The sequence below is a fragment of the Pituophis catenifer genome, unplaced genomic scaffold (genome assembly GCF_029215685.1).
Source record: "Pituophis catenifer annectens isolate HBS135680 unplaced genomic scaffold, rPitCat1.0.hap2 SCAF_2, whole genome shotgun sequence".
Lineage (NCBI taxonomy): Eukaryota > Metazoa > Chordata > Lepidosauria > Squamata > Colubridae > Pituophis > Pituophis catenifer.
This window is the reverse complement of record NW_027256882.1, coordinates 124,762,749-124,789,860: the sequence shown is the minus strand read 5'-3', so window position 1 is coordinate 124,789,860 and position 27,112 is coordinate 124,762,749. Positions and strand designations below refer to the sequence as shown.

General features: G+C 39.1%; 1 protein-coding gene across 1 annotated transcript; it reads left to right on the top strand.

The window, feature by feature from the left end:
* PIK3R5 (phosphoinositide-3-kinase regulatory subunit 5) lies at positions 1–27,112 on the top strand. Its single transcript, XM_070934488.1, has 18 exons — positions 1–100; positions 3,780–3,880; positions 6,241–6,309; positions 7,843–7,981; positions 8,982–9,051; positions 9,362–9,536; positions 12,367–12,523; positions 12,620–12,703; positions 13,320–14,049; positions 14,977–15,127; positions 17,778–17,903; positions 18,658–18,786; positions 19,385–19,478; positions 20,216–20,292; positions 20,527–20,620; positions 24,759–24,856; positions 24,958–25,052; positions 26,845–27,112. The coding sequence occupies exons 1-18, from the start codon at positions 1–3 to the stop codon at positions 26,990–26,992; spliced, it is 2,637 nt and encodes an 878-aa protein (XP_070790589.1). The 3' UTR covers positions 26,993–27,112.

Here is a 27,112-nt window from a genome sequence, read left to right as displayed (position 1 = left end):
ATGCAGCACACGACGTGTACAGAGGACAGGATCCACCATGCATTGGAGAGGTGCCTTCATGGCCTTAGCAAAAGGACATTTTCTGCAAGTACATGGACAGGTAAGTGAAAAAACTTTACTTACTACTAGTAAAGAAGTACTGCTAGTAGAAGATACTACTAGTAGAATATAATACGAGTAAAGAAGTACTAGTAGTGTACTAAAACTACTAGTATTCAGGTTTTGCTGAGCTAAGAGCTATAGCTGGTTTTTGGAGCCATATATCAAAAGCTGGTTTGGGAGAAAATTAAAATTCTTGTACTCTAAAACAATAAAATGTACAGTGAGTTTTATTACTCCCCAAGTATGAATTCATTTATCTCCCTTTCCCTTTAAAATTAGAATTTAGTGTCAATTTGGAGTATGGATTCCATAGGATGCATGGGGCCATTGGGCTCTGAACTGCACATAACTATTTGAAGAAAAGGTGTAGCTACTATGATATTGGTCTATATACATTTAATCTAAATAACAAACTACTATTACTACCCCTCATTATTACAATTCTTCCATTTCTATTCTAGGTTAAAGTTCTTAAGAGCCTAACTAATAACCCCCTACTTAGTAAAAACGTCTCCTTGAGAGCTGGGGGAATATGGTAAACACTGAGTGTGTGCTCGGGTACTTTGCTCTACTATCACAGGTGTATTTTTGTGTTGAGCTCTGGCCTTGTGATGCTGCAAGTTTCAATAGCAACAAGGTCACCACAAAGACTAGTTCCAAAGGTTAAACCAGGCAAAACATCCTTGGGAGTCAAAAAGGGTCAGACTAGCAAGAGGAATGCTGTTTACAGGTGGGACTTTAGTGGTGGAAATGTTTGTAGCTGCTTCAAAAGAAAGAAGAAGACAACTTGTGGTAGTGCATTTGAAAATTGAAATTCTGGTTCCATAGCTTCAAATTTTGTATTTGATATGTATGGTATTGACATCATTTATTGAGCTTATATACAGTGGTTGAATAGACTTGTGTAGCCTTCTGTTTAATTTTTCTCCTTTGACTAATGCTATAGAAAGTGTCTAGAAATAGCAAAACTGCTGGCTTTCCTCTTCAATTCTCTTCCCTTCCTCTAGACAGATATTTTTTTCAGACATATTTGCTTATTCTTATCACTGAGAAAAGTTAAGAGCAAGGAGAGAAGCTTCCACTTGAGGGGTAGATGCACCAACCCTAGTTTAATCCAAAACCTGGGCATTTCCAAATCCTCTAATACGCTTTAAGGCAATGCTGGGCAACGTTCAGCAGAATTGTCTGTCCTTCCATCTTTCCTGCTGCAGGTGTGTTGCCTTCTTTTGCAGGAAGGGTCTAATATTGTTCTGTTAGTCAGTGAAACCTCATTTCAATTTCCAGAGCTTTAGAAGAAGGAAATCAGCACCATTTCCCCAGGCACTGCCATTTTTCAATGTGCACAGCCTTTTGTTTGTAGAATTTTCCAATAGCAAGCAGTCCGAGTGTGATAGCAGAATAGAAAGAGAAGAGGCATCTATTGTACCCACTTGGATATTTGTGTCCAAGTGGCCCCCAAGACCAGGAGTGTCAAACTTGGTTTTATTGAGGGCTGCATCAAGGTTGTGTTTGGCTTTGGAGGCTGGGGTGGGCATGGCCAGCTTGAAGTTACTCGTGTCAGGGGCGCCTGTGGCCCGAGCACAGGCGCCCCAGGCTCCCGAGCTCAGTTTTCAGCTGGGACAGCCTCCTGCAACACTCTGCCAGAGAAAACAAAGCTCAGGAGGGCTGCATGCGGCCCTCCCGAGCTCCATTTTCACTGGCAGAGGCACCATGAGCCAGTCCTTTGCTGTTTCCAGGTGGTCCCATGGGCCAGATCTAAACACCCCGTGGGCTGGATGTGGCCCATGAGCCTTGAGTTTGACACCCGTGAATTAGACGGAATCCTCAGCCTGTTGCTTCCTTCTGGCCATCTGAAACCTTCTAAGAATTCTCCGGAACAGACTTTGGTTTTTTGAAGGAATCTGCAAATGAAGGGAATTGCCTAGCATTGGGGAAAAAGTGTAGGGCAAGAGAGAGAGAGAGAACATGCTAGACAGTTTAAAGAAATGCACTCCAATATCCTCAACAGGTTAAATTAGATGGTTTTGCCATTTCAGTATACGCATCATACATGTATTTCTAATGTCATTTTTACATCTGATTGTCAGTTATTTCCATAATGTACCATCTTGCATTTTATATCTTGGCTGCCATCAGTCTAAAATACTGACTATAGAAGGTTAGGGGCTTCAATCAGTATTTATGACAATTTCTCATGATAATAGTCTGCTTTAATATTGGTCAGCCTATGTCTTTATCATGGGTGGAACCTTGATATTTACATCTCCCAGTGAGGTTTTCAACAGTTGCTGGTTGCAACCTTTGAGATTTACTTATATGACAAAGAATTGAGAGAGGAAATGCTAACCACAGATGCCAAGTTAAGGATTTAGCATTTCTGGGGGACAATATAATTCTAAGAAGAACATGCTGCATTCTGAAAAAGTATCTCCCCCACTGTATCAGCCCGCAGCAATATGAATTCTGCCACCCACTATCACCCAGCTATAAAATTTTGCTGCTTTCAGAATGTGTTATTTGATATACTTTGAGCACATTTACAGAAAATAAAGGGCTGTTTTTGCCCCTTGGCATCTCCTATTAGGGTAGGAGAAACTCTGACTATAAATCTTAGGAAGGTGCTGCCATTCAATGCAGCAATACAGAGTTACGTGAACCAGTGGGCAGCATCTTAAATTACTTTCTACGAGTTACTGGATTTAGAGGCTTGTTTAGCCCAGGTGAATTAAATATGAAGCCAGTTAAAAAATAATTTAACAAAGAGACACTGGCCAGCCTGTTGATTGTATATCATAGTTGCTTTTCAGTGGTGGGTTTCAAAAATTTTTACTACCAGTTCTGTGGGTATGGCTTGGTGGGCATGGCAGGGGAAGGATACTGTAAAATCTCCATTTCCCCCCCCCCAATCAGGGGAAGGATACTGCAAAATCCCCATTTCCTCCCGATCAGTTGGGACTCAGGAAGCAGAGAATAGATGGGGGCGGGGCCAGTCAGAGGTGGTATTTACCGGTTCTCCGAACTACTCAAAATTTCCGCTACTGGTTCTCCAGAACTGATCAGAACCGGCTGAAACTCATCTCTGGTGCTTTTCTGATACTCATGTTGATGGTATGAACCTTCACTTTGCCATTTAAGTTATCAATAATTAGTCTGTGTTGTAATATTAATTATTGTTACTAAACATATTTCAAAATGGCATATACAGTTTCTGCTTTATTCTCAGATCAATCATATCATTCAGTGGATAGCCTCAGAGCATCAGACCTGAAGGAGGGTTTTAACTTAAAACTCAGATTCCAACCTGGACTGATTTTGTCCTTCCTCCAAGGATTAGTCTAAATACAAAGATGTTCCCTCTATGATATTAAAAGGCCCTTATCTGGCCCGCAACACTACCTTCAGTTCAATTGGTACACTTGCTTTGCTGCTCTGAGTGACAGGTGGAATACACACTCAGGTTAAAAAGGGCATACATTATGGGTTTGCATAGTATCAATGAGTATAAATAGCTCACGATTGTGCAGGGCAAAAGATCTGATCCTATGTTCTGCAGGTAATGTATGTGCAATCTGCAAAATCTTATGGGCAAGCAGACTTCTTTAGTGAAAACTACTTATGCTCTTGGCTTTGTGGTATGATTGGATATTCTCTAATTATTTTTCCTCTCTTCCAAATAGCTGGGCTTTGTCTGAACTGCTGGACCCTCCAGGAGCTAGTTAGTCGCGATGCAGGGAACTACCTCATTCTCCTGGAAAAAATCCTACAGAAGACTCAAGAGGTAAAACAAAGGGAGACATGGGAAAGAACATAAGATCTGATGATGAACTACCTTCTTGATGATACAATTACCTTGTTTGCATGTGTTGAACCTTCTACAAAAGGGAAATCATCTTGTGGACGAGCATCTAATGAGATTATCTAACTGCCTATCTGCATCCTTCTTGGAACTGATTCCATCTTTATTGAGAGACATCTGGTCTCAGTAGATTTAGGAACTAGTTTGAAATTGTCAGTTCTGTTTTCTGCTGTGATGGAAACAGCAGCTAAAGTCCAGAGTTGGGTCATGCAGGATTCAGAAAGGTGTTGTTTTTTTAAAATCTATCCTGCTTTGAACAACAGCTCCTGATATGAAGCTACTGTCCTAATAATAGACATTAAAATTCATTCCTTTGATCAAATTCCACCTTCCTCTTTTTTTCCAGAGAATACCTGTTTTTGTGAAATGGGCAGGTTCAGCAAGGGAGGTCTCACCTTTCTATTGAAAAAGGAACTTGCTTTGATTCTGAAACAAGGTTACTTCAGTGTTACTGAATAGAGATTAGTGTAAGGAGTTCCAGTAAATCCATTTGATATCTTCTGGACTTATTCTTCTTTTCTCCCTGTCAGTGACTTCCTGGTTCTTTAATAGAGCCTTGCCGCGGTTATTTTGAGTTTTTGTAATTTAGAAATAGTGTTTGGTTCAGGGTACATAAAGCAAAATCAAATCACAGGTGTGAATCCATTAGAAGAAAGTTTCCTTTTCATCTGTACAAGACCATGGAGTTTAATAAAAAGTCACATTTGGATCATAGGAAATAAACCAAAGCCTCCAGAACCTTTGATGAAGCACTCAAAGTCCTCTTTCTCTCTCTCTTTTTAAAAAAACAAAACTCTGTATAATGGTAAAAATATTAAATAAATGCAGTACTGCAGGCTATTTCTGCTGACTGCCAGCTACCAGCAGTTCGGCAGTTCGAATCTCACCGGTTCAAGGTTGACTCAGCCTTCCATCCTTTCGAGGTCGGTAAAATGAGGACCCAGATTGCTGGGGGAGATACGCTGGCTCTGTAAACTGCTTAGAGAGGGCTGTAAAGCACTGTGAAGCGGTATATAAGTCTAAGTGCTATTGCTATTAAGTATTTGTAATTTTAATCCAATGAAATTAAATAAAGTTTAATTTTTCTTTCAATTCTACTCAGAACTTTCTGAATGTGGCCCCTGGCATGCCAATCAATGCTGCATTTGTTCAATTCAACCTTCTCCATCTTGATTCCCCCTCCCATCTCATCTATTGGATTCTTACATCTATAAATCCCAAGGTGTTTTCCCCCTATAACTCCTTTTATAAAGGAGTATAGTTTAAACTTCAGTACTTCTTGATAATGCTACTCATGCTTCTCATTTTGATAGCTGTGAATCTTTCTTGAATGTGAGGATACTGTTGTTATTACTTTGGTCTTGTTGAACCTTTTTTTAAAAAAATAATTAATTAAAAAAAAGATGAATAGATATAAGCAAATAAAACCATACTATTCTAGCAGTACCTTTACAGTAAGCAGTGAGAACATTGGCTCTCAAAGTATAGTTTAATTCTGATTCCTCTCAGACCAAGCCATCCTGGTCTGTGGACACAGAAGATGGAGATACCATTGTACAGCATCTGAAAGGTCACATCTAAAGCATCTAAAGACAAGCATCTTCTGCAAAAGGCATCACTTCACTTGCCTGTAGTATCTAATACAATGTCAGAATAACAGAATTGGAAAGGACCTTGAAGGTCTTCTAGTTCAACCCTCTGCTCAAGCATACCATTCCAGACACATGAGTGTCCTATCTCTTCTTGAAAATCTCCAGTAATGGAGCACCCAAAACTTCTGGAGGCAAGCCATTCCATTGATGAATTGTTCTCGCTGATAGGCAATTTCTCCTTAATTCTAGGTTGGATCTCTCTTTGATAAGTTACCATCTGTTACTTCTTATGCTGCTGTTTGGTGCTTTGAAGAATACTGTAGGTTGACCCACTCTTCTCTGTCACAATGTCATTCTTTTTCCAACTAGCACCACTATCTAGAAAGATGTACTGATAAATTATGTTGAGTATTGTGCCAGAGCTCAGAATCACCATTCAAAGTGACTTTATCACTGGAACAAGTACCCTACAGGCCTGGTCCACATTTTGCACCACAACACATAAGTGTGTTTTTTGAATAATGTGGGAATCCAACTCTTCTGCTCTATATTATGAAATATGTTTTAGTATAATGTGTAAAAACTATGCAAAGTGAGATTAATATTGCTTTTAATGGATTTTCTTTTAAGTAGTTTACCAAATTACATATTTTCATTTTCTGTTCTTTCTTGTTTTTCTTTTTTATGAAGGTCCAAGAAAAATGTGACTACAATCTCTTTACTCCATTGGCCTTTCTCTTCAGTGCAACTGTCCTGTGTGTAAGTTTGGAGCTTAAACCCTGAAATTCATGGTCTAGCTCAGTAGTCAAGCCTTTGTGATGATGACTCACTGTCATTTAGATTTTTTTCTAAATTGATGCGATAATCTATCATGAAGGCGTGCTGTAAACAACTACCACTGGACCCTGTGTTTATTGAAGCACAATGAAAGAAATAAGTCAAGCAATATCATCAGAGTTAGAGGTTCTGCTTGAGGAAGTCATAGTAATCTGTCCCTTGTCACCTCACGGTTGGATTATTGTAACACGCTCTACATGGGGTTACCCTTGAAAAGTGTTCGGAGACTACAGTTGGTCCAGAATGCAGCCGCGTGAGCTATTGTGGGTGCACCTAGATACACCCACATTACACCAATTCTCCGCGAGCTGCATTGGCTCCGTATCGATCTCCGGATGCAATTCAAGGTGTTGGTTATTACCTTTAAAGCCCTACATTGCTCAGGGCCAGGCTATCTTCGAGACCGCCTTCTACCGCATAGCTCCCATCGACCGGTAAGATCCCACAGATTTGGTCTCCTCTTGGTCCCGTCAGCTAAACAATGTCAGTTGGCGGGCCCGCAGGGGAGGGCCTTCTCTGTGGCTGCCCCGGCTCTCTGGAACCAATTACCTCCTGAGGTCTGGACCGCACCCACCCTATTGGCCTTCTGGAAAGCGGTGAAGACCTGGCTTTTCTGGCAGGCCTGGGGCCGTTGATCTCGCTATGGCGATCTTGTGAGACCCGGCCATGGAATGGAGTGTATGGGTTTTAATGTTCTTTTAAACAAATTTTACGGGATATTGTTCACATTGTTTTTTTGCTGTAAGCCGCCCAGAGTCCCTAGGGAGTTGGGAGGCATAGAAATGCGACTAAATAATAACCAGAGAAACCTTGGCTGCAGTAGCAAGCCAGAAATTTATTTTAATATATGCTTCAGTGGAAAGATGAGGTCAGTTGGAAAAGTAAGTCAATGATCAGGTGTTCTCTACAAGACTGAGGTCTTCACTGTCTAGATTCTACCTCTTCAAATCTATCAGTCCTCAATAAAAATAAAAAGGAATGTGTTTAAGACAAGATATTGTAGCTTTAAAAAGTAGTGGCCATTGTAATAAATATGGATTGAACAATCTATGTTTGGGAACTCGAGAACTTTTTTACACTTATTTCAGCTGTCTCTTGACCATTTTATTAAGTGACATTTATTGATGGATCTTATAATCCATTAGAAGGGTGGGCTTCCCTTCTTATAAGAGGGACTACCAATGGCAATAATAAATGAAGGAGAGAGAAAGAGAGGGAGAGAGGGAGGAGGGAGGGAAGAGAGAGAGAGAGAGAGAGAGAACATCAAATTCTGTGCTATTGTGTTATGAAGATTTTTTTTTCCTTTTTTTCCCTGGAGCTTTTTCTGGGGGGAGGTGTTACCATGCTGTTAAACAGATAAATCTGTAGCATCAGCTCATGCTTGATATCTCCAATTGGCCCTTGTGTTATTTGTCCTCAAGTGATGCACCTCTTTAAAATACCTTTTCTCCTTAGATCCCCCATTTTCCTTCGGATTCTGATCTGCTTTTGAGAGCTGTGAGGATGTACCGTGATTTTCTCACCTGGCCTGTGCCATACTGCAATATCTGTCAGGAATTACTTAACTTAATCAACAATGAACTCAAAGCCCCAGGTAGGAATCTTCAGGAATTTTTTGGAGACTGATTGAGCTAAGCACACTGTCCTGGGAAGACAGCTTGCTGGACAATGATATGGCAATTTTAAGCATGTTGATACATTTAGATTTCCTAGTCATAGATGTTTGTTCAATTAAATTGAATAAATAGAAAGCATGAAAGTGTCCCAAATTTAGTTTTAGTCATGAATAACATTTTAAAGAATGTTGTTCCCCTGTCTTGGCTATCTAACCAGACAGTGGCTAATTTTATTTATTTGTTTATACAATTTATAGACTACACAACATACAAGTAAAGGTAAATAAAAGTTACAAAAAAATGAGTGACCTGAAATCAACATATAACTCCTCCACACAGAATCTATACAGCAAAGGGTTCAAATTCCACTTGACCAAAGATGCAAATAATAGCTAGCTCTTTAATAACTTCCTGAACACCATCAGAATGGGAGCCACCCAGAATCTGGTAAACTCCTAAGTCCTCTTCCCAGCCATTCCCATCCTACTTTCTCAGGATTGTGAAAAGCAGATTGTCCCTCTCTCATTCCAAGTTGGCTCTTGCATGAACTTTGCAAAGCTGAAGCTTTTTTGGACAGGATTTTGTTTTTCTCTGGATTTCTGAGTCTAGCCTATAGCTCTGGATTCCCTAATGTTTTTTGACAATATAGTAAACAAGATAGTCTTTTCAAGACAGTCTAGGTCATGGTGCATTGGGTATGTATTAAAATTGACAGACAGGGATCTTAAGCCTTAAAAGTACTTAGCTGATCTATTTTGTTTATTTTCATGAGCACAAAAGGCGAGGAAGCAGAAAACTGATGGTTTACCTTTAAATTTCAATGTATTTATTGTCAAATTGCACACTCTCATGTGCACAACAGAATGGGAACATACAGCATGGAATGGGTTGCTCAACCTGTATCACTGCTGTCCTGTTTTGCATGGTGAAAGCCAGCTCATGCTGCTTCTTTGGCTGACCGCTTCCCTTCCTTTACAGGGATTGCTTTTCAAAGGCTTGTTAAAGCTGAGCAAGGATTACCTCAAAAAGACTGTGAGAATTCTACCGTGTAAGTATTAAACATTCTACATTTTTAGAGCAGTTTTCCTAACCTGATATCCTCAGGATGATTGGACCATAATGCCCATTACCTTTAGCACAACTGTAGGACACCAGCTTAGGAAAACCTATCTGTAGGGGAAGAGGCTTTGTTCCTTTGGTGTGTTATTAACAGCTTTGGATCCTTGTGGCTCTCTGACTTCGGGGCTTTGCTTGCAAACATTTCATTGGAAACATCACTAAGGACTCCATGCTGCAACCCTGAGCTACATATTCTCTTCTATTAATGGTTTGCTTGTTTTCCTGTCTTCTTTCCCTAGAACAGTCCTATTGCTGAATCCTTCAGAAGTTGATGAGGAATTCCTATCAGTTGCTGAAAAGCTAAGCTCTGCAGACTACTCCCAGCATACATTACTAGTGACACTCCTGGAGCACACATACCAAGCTAACTTTGGGACCAGATGCAACCTGGCAAAATTACGTCAAATCCTGAAGGTAAAGAAAATCCTCTGGTCTAGGCCTTGATTTATTTATTCATATTGCTATTAATAGTAGAAATATAAATACATGCATTCCAAATACATCAATAAATAAAATTATTTTCAGTTAGGTTTTAGGCTAGGACTTGGTATGGAGACAGCTTTGGTAACTTGTCAGTGACCTGTAGTGAAGTTAGGATTTGGGTGATGTATCTGTCCTGGCCCTCCTTGATTTCTTAATGGTCTTCAATGCCATCAGTCATGATATATTTCTGGACTGGCTGCAGGGAAATAGGAATGGGAAGTCCAGTACTGCAATTGCCTCCTTTCTCCACAGTCATTGATGGTGGTGGAAAGAGGTCACATTCAATACTGCTGCTTCGTGAGGTGCAGTGGGACTCAATACTCTCCCCTCTCCTGTTTAATATATACATGAAGCAACTGGAGGGGTTAGTCATTGCTTCAGGGGCATATATCATAAATATGTGGATAGTACTTTGTTGCATATCTTGACCTCCGGTTGGCCAAGTGATGTCAAGGTATTGTCTTTATGCCTGGAAGCTGTCAGTAACTGGATGGGAGGAACAGGCTCAAACTTATTACTGGGAAAACCTGGTTGTGGATGCTATGACCTAATGCTGGGAACTTTCCACCCTTGGTCTTCAATGGGGCAACACTCCCTCATTCAACAGTAGTGTACAATCACAGCATCTACTGGAACTATTACCTTTTGCTTGAGGAATAGGTGGCAGTTATGCCCAGGAAGGTCTTTACACAAATCTAATTTGTACACCACTTGCTCCCGAATTCAGAGAATCACTCTTACAATTACTCATGCCTTGGTTTTCTTCAGATGGGCTATTGCAATGACCTCTATATGAGGTCATTCCCTGAAAATTACTCAGAAGCTACATCCGATCCATAGTGCAGCAGCTTGATCAGTGATTGGCAGGTCTCACTATGTCCATATAAAGTTCTGCTTCATGAGCTGCACTGATATACCAATAAGCTTCCTACTCTCTGGTTTTTTCTCTCTTTGCTCTTCCTTTTTCTCAATTTTTTGGAGTCTATCTTCATATTTCATCATCATTTGCTGTATGTTCTCCACTTTGTCATCTGTTTTCTCTGTTCTTTGTTCAATCTTCTCTACTCTTGTTTGTATATTTTGAACTCCTTGTAAAATCATCTGTAGTGTCGTCTCCTTTTCTTTCTCTTTTTCTCTCTCCTTCTCCTGTTATAGCATCGTCTGTATTGACCGCTGTCCTCCAGATGGTGATGGAGAAGGCGTCGATGTGGAAGAGCCAATAGCTGTTGCTTTTTTACTCATTCTGTGAAGTAGTTGCAAAAGGTTTAAACAAATAAAAAAAACCAAATTCTTCAGGTTCTTCTATACCTTAATCCTTTTATGGATGGGGCAAGTATTACCCCAAATATCAATAAACTACGCAAAAAGCAAAAAAAGAAGAAAAAAAGAAAAAACAACAAAAAACAAAGAAGCAATCTTCAGGCTCTTGTATGCCTTAATCCAATTCAGTCCAATAAAAAATATTAACCACTTTGGCAATCTCCACTCCAAAAAAGAGAGGAAAAAAGCAAAATAAAAAACCAAAGGAGAAAAGAGACAAAAAAAATTATATATATTTGTAAAAAAAATAAATTAAAAATTAAAGAAGAAAAATTAAAAATCCTCCATCAACTCATAGTCCAATTAAAAATGCTTACACAGGGAAAAGGTGAAGAAACTACCACTTAGGGGGGGAAAAGGATGAGAGAAAAAAATGTCTAAATAAAAATCACTTCTGCTTAAAATCCGAGGATTCTTTTATTAGGTCCCAAATAGTATTTGCAATTCTCTTTCAGAGTCACTATAAATTCCTTCTTATTCAATCTCAGACTTCTGCCTCTGATAGCTCCCAGAAGAACACCTGAATAAATAATTCTACAGACAGTTTTAATGTCCTTTGATGTTCTCCCCATTATTTTATCTATGAAAAGGCTCAGAGTCCTTGAATTGTAACACAATTGTTACTTCTTGAATCAAAGAAAAAGAAATAAAATTTACAAACCACTAGATGGCAGTGTTACATATTCTCTTCCCTTTCCCCTGCTATATTCAATGTACATTGGAATAAAAATAGCCAAATAGGAGAGAAAAAAAATACCAAAAAATGAAATCAGAACGAATTTATAATAAAAAGACACTAAAAAATTTAAAAATTCAATAGCAAGTCGGAAATCTGCAGTCCAATCCAGTCCAGTCCAGGTTGAAAAGCAAAAAGCATTTAAGCATCCACCAATACAAAAAATTTGAAAGTAAAAAAAACTACCTTCGACTTGTTTAATTCCGCCGCTTAATTTTCTTCTGTCTTCAATTTGATCTTCCTTTCAATCTGAGGGTGCTCTCTCATATAAGTTATGATTAAAAGTCTCTCACCGATTCAACACACTTCCTTCCGATCTTCTTCCGTTCCAGAGCCGTCCCAATTTCAGCAGCTACAATGGCTGCCACCCCACTGCCAGAAAAAGGGCTTCTCCTGGATTGACCAGGGACTTTGCGGTGTCCCTGGGATCGACAGAATGTGGCCTCCACTATCACCATCTCAACAGGACGGTGAGGTCCAAAAAGGACCGTCCAGTGACAGGGATATCGACGGTGGTCCTGGAACCCCAGGATCTTCCGTCGTGCCATTGCGACGTCAGCTCCGCCCTCATCCTAGAATAAATTGTTTTTGTTGGTGTTGGTACTGCTGCTGTTACTGCCATAGTGAACATTTGTTCAGATTGCAGTAGCTTTTATTTTTGAAGTAATTGCCAATCGAATTTTATATTATTTTCTTTCTATGCAGCTGAAAACTGCAGAAGAACTCATGAAAATGTTCACCAGAACCACAGAAGCCCAGGAGATGGCAGTTCTGACTAACAATGATCCTTCAACTGCTAGAGAACAGCTGGAATCTGCCTTGCTAGAGATTGCAAGAACAGCAGGGCTACCTGAAATAGCAGGTAGGAAAGCTAAGACAGGTGTGTGAATATATTTAGATGCTGTCTCCATCCTAATGGAGTCTGTCTACCTCTTAATGTGTCAATTTCTCTCTTCAGATGAAGGCCAGCTGTCTAAACTCCGTGTGATCCCCATCCCTGTTGCTCGCTGTTGTGTGTACAGATGGGATAAGGATAATTTTGGTAAGCTTAAAATCTGTAGACCAGTTTACATGCTTAATAATGTTTTCAGAGGGGAGGAAGGATGGTTTGGTAAGCCTGACTGAAATAAAGTAGGAGACTTGGGCCCAACTTCTTTAGAATAGAATAGAATAGAATAGAATAGAATAGAATAGAATAGAATAGAATAGAATAGAATAGAATAGAATAGAATAGAATAGAATAGAATAGAATAGAATAGAATAGAATAGAATTTTTTATTGGCCAAGTGTGATTGGACACACAAGGAATTTGTCTTGATGCATATGCTCTCAGTGTACATAAAAGAAGAGATACATTCATCAAGAATCATACGGTACAACACTTAATGATAGTCATAGGGTACAAATAAGCAATCAGGAAACAATCAATATCAATATAAATCATAAACCTAAGACTGGTCTTGATTTTTTAGAAATAGAGAAAGCATATATAAAAGTAGAGCCTGATATTATCTTATTAATTAAACTATTAATATCAATAGCTCTAAGACAGAAATTATAGACAAATGACATCTTCTAGGGTGTACCACAAATAAAGACTGCTTTAAACTGTTGGGGTTTTTGTTACATCTTATTTTGTATCTGCCTCCTTGTTACAGATATCTTGAATGAGGTACTAGACAAAGAAATGGATTATTCAAAACAAGTTCTTTTGGAGGATGAAGAGGAGGAGGAGGAGGTTGACAATTGCTTTGCCAAAAAAGACTGCCTGTTGTCCACCTTTGCCTCAGTCAGGAAAGACTCTATGTACTCAACATTGTCAGAAGATGACCCATGTGACTCACAAGTGTCTGTCATCTCTGCTCTTTCCAAAAACTCTGAGCTCTCCTTGGTCTCTAAGAAGTCCTTGAAATCTTTTGTCTCCAGTCTGAAAGATTCTATGGATAGTGGCTATGTGGAAGACAGTGATGACAACTCTTTAGATTTGACAGGACGCTTAGATCTGAAGGAAGTAAAAGTGTCACACAGGCATCGGCTGAGCAACAGGCTATACAAGTTGTTCAAGAGCAAGAGCCAAATGATCTTGGGCAGAGATCTGAGAGATGTTTCTGAGGTAGCCTCACTGTCGTTGCCATTACGCCGAGCAGAGAGTCTCTGCAATCCTGTAGCCAAGGAGCGTATCCCTGCACGATCCCGACGGGCACAGTCACTGCCACAGCATGTGCTGAGTGCCACACTTTTACAATGCCATATAGCACAGAACACTTTTGTCCAACGCAGGCCCTTGTTGAGTTGTGATGAAGATACAAAGATTTCAACACTGCGAGTAGTCGTGTTTGGTTCTGATCGCATCTCAGGGAAAGTGGCCCGGGCTTATAGTAGTCTGAAGTAAGTGGGTGAAAGCGATTCTTCATAACTTGTCTCTTGCCCTTTTCAAAACTATTGTTTTATTATGCAGGGACCAGCCAATGTAATATTTAGAAGACCAATGTTCCTATAGCTTACAGTAGCTTCTCTGTTAGTCACTGCAGTGAAATTTCTTCTGAGTCCTTATGTTATGTCATATGTTTTATTTTTGTCGTTCATGACTCGTTCATGCAAATAGGTGCCAAAAAAGGGGGGGTGTAATCGGAAATAGGCTGTATGCTTTTTTAGCACCTACTGTCACTAGAGGATAAGGCCTGTAGTGAAATCCACTTTTTTTTACTACTGGTTCTGTGGGTATGGCTTGGTGGGCGTGGTGTGGCTTGGTGGGCGTGGCTTGATGGGCATGGCAGGGGAAGGATACTGCAAACTCTCTATTCCTATCCCACTCCAGGGGAAGGATACTGCAAAATCTCCATTCCCTCCCCACTCTGGGGCCAGCCAGAGGTGGTATTTGCCAGTTCTCCGAACTACTCAAAATTTCTGCTACCATTTCTCCAAACTGTTCAAAATTTCCGCTACTGGTTCTCCAGAACCTGTCAAAACCTGCTGGATTTCACCCCTGGATAAGGCCCAGTATCCTTCAGTTCTGGACCATTGCAATGTGCTTTGTATGGAACGGCCTTTGAAGACCATTTGAAAACTTCAGTTGATTCCAAGTGCGGCAGCCCTTTGGGTTTAAAGAGAGCTATTTGACATATACATTGTTGTCATTGGTTGTAATGCTGCATATGTTAGGATTGCCTATTATGTTGTCCTTCATTTTTACCATGAAGTCCTTATTTTTGATGGATGTTGTAAATAGAACCAATCACGTACTGTTTGAAAGCAAATGGACACTGCATATCACTGTCTTCATGTATTCATATTCTCTCTCTTTTTTTTTTACAGATCTCAAGAAAGCAGCTGTCCCTGTTTAACTCGGTACTGTAGATTGCAATTTTTTTATGTCCCTGTGAAGAGGAGCAATCCTACCTCATTTGCACTGACTTACCCTCTTCTTTCATCAGGATGTCCTAATTCCCATAGCTCTGGATCAACGGTAAACCTCCTGGGCAAAGTTGGAGCTGATGCTTATAGTCTATTACACTGTGTAATAATAAAATCAAATAATTATTTCTTTATATTCTTCATCCAATAGTTCTTGAGGAACTTGAATATGAATCCGGTGGTTCATCTAGCAAAAATATATGCTATGTGACTAAAATTGGTTTCTGTATCAAAGAACTGGAAATTGAATAATATATTGTCCCCTTTTAAAAAGGGAATCAAGAAAATTACAGCTGGTATTTGTGAAAAAAAATTACTAGATTAAATTAGCAAGCATACAGAAACAGTATTCTTGCTGAAGAATAAATAGCAGGGCTTCTATAACAGCATATATAAGTTTTTGGACAATGTCAACAAACATAAATTGGAGAGATATAAGCAACACTACAGGTGGTCCTCAATTTACAACAGTTCATTTAGTGACCATTCGAAGTTACAATGGTACTGGAAAAAAACATGACCGTCTTTCACACTTATGACCTTTGTAGATCCCCATGGTCATGTGATCAAAATTCGGATGCTTGGTAACTGGTTCATATTTATGACGGTTGCAGTGTCCTGGGGTCATGCAATCACCTTTTGCAACCTTCTGACAGGCAAAGCCAATGGGGAAGCCAATGATTCACTTAACAACCATGTTACTATCTTAACAACAGCAGTGATTCACTTAACAACTGGGGCAAGAAAAGTCATAAAATGGGGCAAAATTCACTCAACAAATGTCTCGCTTAACAACAGAAATTTTTGTTGTAATTACATCTCACATGTGTTCGTAAGCCAAGGACTACCTGTATTTACTTGGACTAGTTCTAGTCCTAGAGCTTTGGCAGAATTCCTTAGCAAAGATTCCTAAGTAAACAAAGTGGATATGATTGTCTTCTGAAATGGTAACTTGATTTTTTTTTAAAAAGGGTGTGGAAAGTAACTAAAGACAGGAAAGAGAACTGGTACGGAGGGGTCATTAAGACTACTGCTTTTCAATTTATTCATAAATTATCTGGAAAGAATGATGAGTCATACGATGGGCATGTTTCACTTGATAAGATTATTTTTAATTGCTAAGATGATTGAAACGAGAGCAACAAAAATGTGGGGGGGGGAGTGAAGTGATGATCCCCAATAGGAATAGACATAGCTCGTTCACTGCTAGATAATTTTAACTGATGAACGTGGAGGTGAAAGTATCGTGTAACTAAGGATAGCAGCCTGATATTTGAGATGGCATTGATTAAGCAGAAAAGGTTGAGCTGGTACAAGATAGGTCAGTGGCAGCATTGACCCAGGATGTTTCATTTTGGGAATCAGTAGGAAAGGAGTAAAAACGAAAGCAACCAATATTACAGAAATCTGTGGTACAATTACACTCAAAACACTGTATTCACATTTGGCTGTTACATTTAAAGTAAAAAGGTTCAATTAACTCCTTCCTAAATGATTAAGGACCTGAAGCAGTTCTGCTATTAAAAAGAAAGATTTGGGGGGAGGTGGATTCTAAATTATTTTAGATACAGTATCTCATATAAAAGTTGTATAAATCTATCCACAGAATGGCAAAAATGAACAGGGAAGTTTGCCTCATTCCTCATTATGGTGGAACTGAGGCCATTCAGTGTAACTGAATCAGGAAACACCTTTTTATGTAATACCTAGTTGAATGTTCAAAACAATGTCAAGATAGTTGTCCACCTGGATTACTTTAGAAGAGGTTTAGACTGATTTACACATATCACTATGTGAAAGGACGCTAATTGTGCTAGATCTTTATCAGCATCGGTATAATTGTTGCTCCAGGATGTGAGTGGAAATATGCTGCTACACTCACATCCTTTCTCTGTGCTTTCCAGAGACATCTGGTTGGCTTGGGTGAGAACAGCATGCTGGACTAGATGAGCTTTTGATAAATACTTTAAGAGCATGTCTCTTTATAGCAAAAATTCAGCTGATATAAGTGAGAATTGAAAAAGCATAGTCTCTGTGTTTGGTGGCAAGATAGCATGAATGTGATAGAAGTCACTGCTAATCCCTTCTCCAAGTCATGCTTGCTTCGTGCATCCCCCATTTGGGGAGGGTGAGTTTAGCAATATAGACTTAGACTTAGAATAACTTTATTGTCACTTTAAATGTACACTAATCGGCATACATTAAAATGAAATTTTGTTGCATACAGCTCTCAGAGGGTCACCACCTCCAATATACTCTACATAAACATGACAAAATAAATAAATACAAAATCATGCATATACCTATATATTATATGACACAGAGAAACAACACAGTCTAGTTCAGATGTATACATGTACATGGCAAGAAAAATGAATCTTGCAAGTTTACCAGACAGATGGCATAGGGAACAAGCTGTTATAGAATCTGGGACTCCTGTTACAAATACTTCGAAACCTCCTCCCAGAGGAGGCATTGGATTTTGGAAGCCCACGCTATGAGGCAACCTGACTGGAATGCATTGTTAGGCTATATGCTTCTTACAACAAATCCAGCTAGATTTGAACAAGGATTCATATACATCTGTCTTTAAAAAGTGGTTACTATGTTCTCAGCATAATAAGAATTTCCACTTGGACCTTTGAGCATTGCGGCTATGTTTCGGTAAAGCTGCTAATAAAATGTATTTTTTTTTATTTCAGGATCCAGGTATGGGAGGGATGGAGAGCAGCACAAATGATATCTCATTCTATATAGGTATGCTGGATCCCTGGTACGAACGCAATGTTCTTGAGCTAATGAATCTCCCCACCAACGTTTTATGCCAGGTATTTTCTAAATTCTGAATTGCTTAGTGTGCATCTTGTTATTCAGCAATGCACTCCAGGCCCTTATTCTGTCAAACCTTTGCCCTTGGTCATCGTTGCCTATATATTGGAAATGTATCAAAAGACCAAAGAGTATTTTTAAGGAAGTGATCTTGTCATGCATGAGGGATGCCATACAGAAAGCTAAGACAAGATGGAGGCAGAATTGTGATATTGTGGTAGTGGAGAACAGAGAAGAGATCTCCTTTCTATTAACATATTAAGAACCCTCCTTTGAGTGTTCAGCTTATTGAAACAAAAAGTAATTCTCCTTTCTATGTTTGAAGAGAAATGTTAAATTATATCCTGTTCATTTACACAATAAGGCCATTAACATGTGTTAGCTTCCTGCCATGGGGTTCCATAAAATGCTAAGATTCTTGGAGGACTGACAAACATGCATGTCCTCCTGTGTGGCAAAGAACTGCAATTAATACTTATTAAATTATTAAATTTAGTTGCATTAAATACACATAAACCTTGTGCCTATTTGGATGTATTTGTCTTATTTTGTATTGACTTGCAAAGTTGCCTAGCTTTCCACTTACAAATTTTCTCTAAAAAAATTGAAATGTTTGGGGAAACAAACTCAGAATCCTTTCTTGTCTTAGGGAGATATTCTTATGGGGTAGAGGGTTAGCAGAAGGCGGTGGGAGAATTACTGAACTGTACTGTTTAGATGGAAGAGAACTGATGACTTTTTGTCTATCTGCAGCAATCCATTAAGCCTGAGGGAGAGTCTTCAGAGGAAACAGCCACCCAACTTCCCATCCTGGCTGATATGATTCTTTATTACTGCCGCTTTGCTACCCACTCTATATTACTCCAGGTCTATCAGGCAGAGGTGAGAATCATAAAAACCAGGGGTGTAATAAATAATAATAATAATAATTGTTATTAGTATGCTGTCATTATTATTGCAGTCCCATGCAATAGGCCAAGAATACCTTCAATTTCACTCAGCATATTTTATCCAATTTTGTGTTTGGCTAGGTTATCATTTTTCTGTGTGGCAGAAAAAGTCAGACCCAATAATACATTTTTCTTCTTGAGAATTAGAAGAGGGGGGTGCCCTACCTAAGGCATGGCTCTAATGGGCCAGTCTTATTTTTAGACTATTTTAGAAACCTCATCAGATGCCTGATTCATTCTTCTTCCCAAAACATTGTTGCTGGTTTCTTCTGCCTTGCCTATTTATAGAAGAGCTGACTGCCTCAACAAACATTAACTGTAGTCTTCCTGTTATTTATTGCAACTGTCTCTGAAAGTATGTATTTAAATCTTGATTCCTGGTTCTAATCCATATTTGGTCCTATAAACCAAATTTAATGTGTTTGTTAACTTGTTTTTAGCAAAAATGGTCTCAAAGTGGTGGTGGGGTGATTTGCTTTGGTTTATCTTGAAGGAGAATGTTAAATAGCCTCTTCCTCTGAATTTCACAGCTCACTTTCATTGGGGGAGAGAGAAAAACTGAGATCTTCATCCACTCCCTTGAGTTGGGCCACTCAGCAGCTACACGGGCCATCAAAGCCTCAGGTAAGGCAAAGGAGGCTCATTGTGTGATCACTTCGTGTTCAGTTTGGGGATTGGTCAGTGATCACTCAGTAATGCAAAGGAGAAAAAGCAAAGCTCTGCCTGCAAAGAGCAACCAAATTGATAAACTCAGACAGGACTGTCATCTACTGAAGGGTTTTCTCTTCAACAATTGCTAGCATGAAACTCATGAGAAAGACAGACCTGATAAAATAAAAGAGGTCCTTTGTAACTAAATTAATTAATAGGCAGACCAGCAACTCTTTGGTCTTGTTTTGGAGAAACACTAATCTACCCAGTTCCACTGCTGCCATCTTGTTTCTCTGGAATGCTTGTAAAAGCTCACCATAGAAAACAAAAAAAGAGAATTCTTTAGTCTGACTTTCCTTCACGTCCTATAAGGTACTATGAGAAGGAGGCAAAAGGGAAGTCTCCTGCTTTCAGGTATCCATTGAAAGTAAGGGGATCAATGCTGTGAACCAACCAATAAAAGAGACACAGATGGTCATGGCAACAGCTATGCACTGATGGACCCAAGACATGAAGTCTTCTTGAAGGGAGGAGAGAAGCCAAAATAGAGGAACAGCATGTGTATTTATTCAGTTACAAAACTAAACAGCTCTTCTCCCTCTGCTAAACTACCTGCAGAGAGTTTCTGTGTTCTATTGGTGTTTACTCCCATCCATCCATCCATCCATCCATCCATCCATCCAATCTCATCATCATCTTATTTTGTTCAGGTCCAGGTTGCAAGCGTCTTGGCATAGATGGAGACAGAGAAGCAATCCCACTAACACTACAGATCACCTACAACAAGGTAAGGAAGATGTTCTTCTTATGGGCCTCCCATGTTAGGACCTGGGTTGGAAAGGGGAAGTCTGCTCAAGAAAGGGAAGAAAACAGCAATACAAGTGTAAAGTTCTCAAGCACTGGGAGCAACTCATGGGGAAATGTATTTAATTAGAGAGAGCCAATGCTGTTAACGACAGTCTTCAGAGATTGGTACAAGGAACCAAGGGACTGGGAGTAACTCAATCTTTAATTTCTCCAGAGGGCAGTCAGTGGAAGGAGCCGCTGGAATGACATTGAAAAAGTTTGTACATCCATCAACCTTAGCAAGGGGTGTAAGAGACAAGAGGAACTTGGTAAGTGTGGACAACAATTCTGCTTCCATAAGATGAATAATAAGTGTTGGGGGGGGGAATCTTGTTGAATTTAGGATTTATCTGAAGAAGTGGGCAGCTGATTTGGAGAGACCCAGACTGTGCAATGGAGGTGTGTATTTATTAATGCACTCCTTGTTGGTTAACTTGACACTTGTGTAATGAGAGGCAAATGTTATGATTAAATACTTGTGTCCCAACATCTGGCACTAGTCCTTAAATTGTGGGATTGTGTGATGATATTCTTATGCATATGTCATCATTTTCTCCTGCTTGTTTCCCCCTGGAAACAAAACAGAAAGGGAAGGTTGGAGACTAATTAATCATTATAAAAGAATGTGAAGTCCAAGGATGGCCTCTTGAAGACGGGATACATCACTGTTTCTTTCAAGGCAGGAAGAACCTTCTGTCAAAGAGGCTGATGCCACTTTTATGTCCTATTAGGTGCCCAGATCTAGTAATTAGGTAACTGAGCTGACAGTACAGACTGATTTCCTTAGGAGTTACCAGTTGATTGCACATCATACCACTAGACTGTTCCCTGGGCACCTTGGCCTGCCTTGCCTGGTCAAAGCCCAAGTCAGAACGGATTTGAACGACTCTGTTTGCCAGAGAGATTCTCTACTTCTGCAATAGACCAAATGCTGCTACCGATATTTCCCCTTTTTTTGTATGCTTACAGCTTTAGAGATATCTGCTAGATTCATGCAGTAACAATCTTGGACACTAAATGTCATACACTTTCCTGCTTTTAACCAAAAATGTTTGCACTCCAGTAACCTGACTGGTTTTAAACACAGAGGGGTTGGCTGCTGTCCAATTATCTAAGGAAATCGTATTTTTAGCCTGATAGAACAATATGCTTACAACTTCAAATGCTTGTAATTGCACATTTAAACAAACTAGGCTAATGTACCAGAAATAACTTTAATGGGCACCTATTACAGATTGCAAGTGATTTCTTGAAATAGGGTAAGGAAATTTTGTAAGAGTCCCTTAAGTCCCTTATGGGCATTTTGAAATGGGAGCTGAGAATTATGGAAAATGCAAGGCTAAACGTTGTGGTAGATGACATACTGATATCTAGGGATGATATTTATTAATTAACATGGTTTATTAAAATATATGTATTATCTGTCACATTACAATACTAAATATAATCTTAAAAGAAGGAGGAATCTTATAATCTTAAACTCAGGAAGATATGTGTTTGAATTAAGGAGTTTGTTAGTAAACAAATGTGTTGTTTCTGCATTCGTTTGCTAGCTTAGCCTTGGTCTAAGGGAATAAGAAGATATTTCTTTCAATTACCAGGCATAGGTGAAGCCTTTGCACACACATTAAACTATTCTCTAGTGCACCTACAGCCTTGCCTTTTTTCACACAGCATTTATTAACTTAATTTCTTCAATATTTACTTAGACACTAACATTTAGAACACCTTTAAAATTATACTCTCTGACATATCACTGTCATTCCCATTTAGATCTCTAAAATACTCCTTCCAGTATTCCCTTGTTTAAGTTTCATTCCAAATCATTTTATTAGTTTTACTTTCAATTAATGTGTGTGTGTGTGTGTGTGTGTGTGTGTGTGTGTGTGTGTATATACTGTATATCTCAAAACTGCTGTATATTTTCTCTGGATCTTTAATATTAACTGCTAGTTGCTCTCTTTATTACTTTTTGCAGCTGTCTTTTTGCATCTATAGAGATTGTATAATAAACTTTTATACGTTTAATAAATTTATATGGCCACCAATCTCATATACATGACAGCCCTAACAATTAAATTAGAGTAAAATACAATCAAAATTGTAAATAACATAAATATCATAAAACAGCAGTCAGGAGCACTGTCCATTTTGTAGTCATTCTGCTGACAGAGTAATCTATTTTCTAATATTGTTTCAACTTTCTATTCCTGAATTGTTTTGCTTTCAGGAGCATTCCCCCTCCCCCCCCACATCCATGTTTTTTCAGAACTCACCTTGATATATTTTTTTTAAAAAAGGATACCTATCTGCTCCAAATTCAGAACCACATCATCATAATTCTTGACTAATTCTCTCATTTTTTTCATGATAATCAATCATACTTTGTGGTTTTTACTAGTTATATATTGTCTGAAGTGGCAATACATAAATTTGTGTTACATACAAAATAATAAATTCCTTTATCATGTATATCTATAAATAGACTTCAGTTTAAACAACTATTCAAAAGAAACAGATCTTTTTTGATGCTGAAACTCATCAGTCTTCATTCTTGGGAACCTAAATGGTTCTGGGGGATTGCTATGGTCAGCCCTCAGATTATGCAGCCACTTTGCATTGGTCTAATGTGTCATCTTTTTAGAATGTTCTTCCACTTCTGTTAAGTTTCTGCTATTGGTGGCTCAGCTGTTATTGTGTTGTTGCACTGCATGGATAGTTCTTTAGAGAAGAAAGATTTATCTTCTTGGTATCTGCATCTCCAGTGTACGTCCTTATCATAGTCAGTGCTATGAGTCTTTGTTTGCCAAATCTCTGGTGTTTCAGATGGAATCAGGCCTATGTGTTTTTTCAGTAGCTGAGTCTTATCTTTAATCTTCACTCCCTTCTATAGTTCCATCAGTTGACTAATTTCTCTATTCCGTATTCTTAGCCTCTAACCTCATTTTCTGTGGTAGAGTATTCTGCTATTCTTCATGTAGCCAAACATTTCCAGGATGTAGGGTATACCAGTTCATTGGTTTGAGTTATAGTGGTAGTGATAGTAAGGATTGTTATGAGGACTCTACTAGTATTTTCTAGCATACTATCTGATGGTACTTCTCCACTGAATCTTGGGTTTGAGCTATGTTGAGGGTTTACAGTAGCTAGTTTATCCATGATTTTATGCCTCATAAGAACTGTTGTGCTCTGTAATGGTGTGTATGGTAGTGATATTCCAGCGTCATGTGTTGGTTGCACATTCAGGTCTTCTTGAATCTGGGATGTAATGTATAGTTGATCTATTTCAAGTTGTAAGAGTAGCTTGCTCATCACTATATTGATTCATTGGTAACTGTTTCTTAAATTAATGTGGACGTAGTTCTTCTGTCCACCCATAATTCCCTCATACATTTCAGATATCCGCTTTCCTTTGGTACACTGCTTTGGTAACATTCCATCAATTCCAGGTTCTCTTGTCTCATCCATGTATAGTTTGTTCCAATAGCCCATGTATTGTTAGATTTTTCCTGGTTCCCCAACATTTGGTGCCAAACTTGTTAATTTAGATGATGTCCAAAGTGGCATGGCTGTTTTTGCCTCTGTAGCTTTCATATCTGAGATAGGCAGGTCAGGGTGAAATCTAGCAGGTTCTGATAGATTCTGGAGAACCGGTAGCGGAAATTTTGAGCAGTTTGGAGAACTTACAATGCGTTATTCTTAACGCATTGTAAGCCGCCCTGAGTCTCCGGAGAAGGGCGGCATATAAATCTAATTTTTTTAAAAAAACCTGGCAAATACTATCTCTGGCTGGCCCCAGAGTGGGGAGGGAATGGAGATTTTGCAGTATCTTCCCCTACCACCCCCCCCCCAAGCCATGCCCACAGAACCGGTAGTAAAAAAATTTGGATTTCACCACTGAGGCAGGTGAAGATTTAGGGCATCTTTGCCTAAGGACCCCTACTGTTAATATAGGTACTTGCCAGAATTCAAAGCCTGGTCTCCTGCATCAAAGGGGAGCATCTAACCACTACATTATCCAGTCACTCTCCCATTTTAATATCCCATTTGCATTTCATTGAAAATGACTCTTTTCCCCTACACACGCATCTTCTGAATTGGATAGCGTACATTTCTTTCTCTTACACATGCATCTTCTGAAGTGGACAACTTATGTTTTTCAGTTTTTTCTGGACCTTCAGGATATTTTCTCCTGCTCTTCTCATTTAAAGAAACATTTGAATTTCCATGTTCTGCATAGGCTAATGCAAATGACTTTATTAAATGTTCCATGATGCAGTGACAGTCATGCTGATTGAGAATGGGGTGTTGTAGTTCAGTAATTAATAATTACTGGTTAATCAGTTTGTGAAGGTTGGTATGGAAATTCCACATTTGACTATTACTTTTATTTCTTTTTTCTTCCAGGTCCCAAAACAGAATGTTTGACTCTTACTGCCACCGAGGTAATCAAGAGGCAAAGCTCTAAGTCTAAAAAGAGTTTCAATCAGGTACTGATCAATGATGCCACCCGTTGTCCCAATTGCTATGGTTGAGGGAAGCAAAAATGTGTCTCTATGAAACAAACTCATATATGTTTTTCTTATAGCAAATTGGTATATATCAGTTGAAAGTGGACAAAGTTCAGATCACCGGAGTTAACTGTTCCTTTGCTGTATGCCTAGATCAAGATGAACGGAAAATTCTGCAGAGCGTTACCAGGTGAGTGAGAGTGGACAGCACTGTCTTTGTAGTTTGATGAGGGATAGCTAGATTGGGAGGGTTTTAACCATTCTACAAAGTGAAAAAGATGCCTTTTGGAAGTGCATTAGGTTTTACCATTAAGGTTTTTCTTCACTAGTATCTGGGAATTTTTTTCTCTCTTTCTGCTATATGCATTACAATGCCTGTTCTTTTTTCCTTCCTTCACCTGAGTAGTGTAAAGGAACTTAGCAAGCTTTTAAGTTTTACATAGGTCTGACAGAGATAGAATAGAATAACAGAGTTGGAAGGGACCTTGGAGGTCTTCTAGTCCAACTCCCTGCCCAGGCAGGAAACCCTACACCACTTCAGACAAATGGTTATCCAACATCTTCTTAAAAATTTCCAGTGTTGGAGCATTCACAACTTCTGCAGGCAAGTTGTATTAATTGTTCTAACTGTCAGGAAATTTCTCCTTAGTTCTAAATTGCTTCTCTCTTGATTAGTTTCCACCCATTGCTTCTTGTTCTACCCTCAGGTGCTTTGAAGAATAGTTTGACTCCTTCTTTGTGGCAACCCCTGCGATATTGGAACACTGCTATCATGTCTCCCCTATTCCTTCTCTTCATCAAACTAGACATACCCAGTTCTTGCAACTGTTCTTCATATGTTTTAGCCTCCAGTCCCTTAATCATCTTTGTTGCTCTGCTCTGCACTCTTTCTAGAGTCTCAACATCTTTTTTTACATCGTGGCGACCAAAACTGAATGCAATATTCCAAGTGTGGCCTTACCAAGGCATTATAAAGTGATATTAACACTTCACGTGATCTTGATTCTATCCCTCTGTTTATGCAGTCCAGAACTGTGTTGGCTTTTTTGGCAGCTGCTGCACACTGCTAGCTCATATCTAAATGGTTGTCCACTAGAACTCCAAGATCCCTCTCACAGTTACTACTATTGAGCGAGGTACCACATATACGGTACCTGTGCATTTTGTTTTTCTTCCCTAAATGTAGAACCTTGCTTTTTTCACCACTGAATTTCATTTTGTTAGATAGCACCCAATGTTCAAGTCTGTTAAGATCCTTCTGTATCTTGAGCCTATCTTCCGGAGTGTTGGCTATTCCTGCCAGCTTGGTTGGATCCAATTTATTTGCAATTCTTATTATTTAAACTTCAGTTATTGAGATTGCTCAGAGTAATATGGTATCCTTTTAGTCTCAGTACATTTGAATGTTGACAGACTGTTGCAGCTCCTATGTAAGGATATGCAGAATTAGGTCTTTTGGATATCCCGCTTGAGCCAGAGAAGAATATATAGTGGTATTAAGTGAGTAACTTCTGACTGGATCTGACTGGAAACTTTATTCAGTGTTGGATTTCTTTATAGAGAATCCTAATATAGGGTTAGTATACTGTAATGGGGAAAAGGAGAATCTCATTTAAAAGTCTTGCTTTGAGAATCTGATCCATCTGGAGTGTGCAGATGATCAGAAGCCATGTGGACAGGTTACAAGCAGGCAATGTACTATTGCTACTTTGCTACTCCAGCTGGTGCCCACTGTTAGGGTTCCAAAGTATCCAAAGTAAAAGATGGCTTCCAGGACTGACACCCACATTGATGTAGTCAATCAACAGTTTCAAGGAAAGTTGCTACATCAGTGTACCATTTATCAAAGGATAATCAGTCTCTATTGTTCAATATTCTCTTGTTAGAGACATTCAGATATTTGAATTTCCACAGTATTGGAAATAATTTCATGTCTGGCTGAATTACATTAGAGTGACTTTGGTGTCTTCTTGTTTTCATAGATGCGAAATCTCTGCATGCTACAAACCCAAGACCAATGAGCCCTGCGCCAGGGGAAATCCCACTTCATTACTTCCTCCCCAAGATTCCTCTGATTTCTGCTCTCTTCTGTGCTTGCCAATTACTACTTTTAGTGGAGCACTTCCCTAAGAATACAGAAAGAATGGACTGGGTAACTTGACTCAAATGCTGACTGAAATTGCTGCCAAACTGGGACCAGCTACCAAAAATTGGCCAAAAAAAGAAAATCCTCCTTGCAGTCCTAGAAGG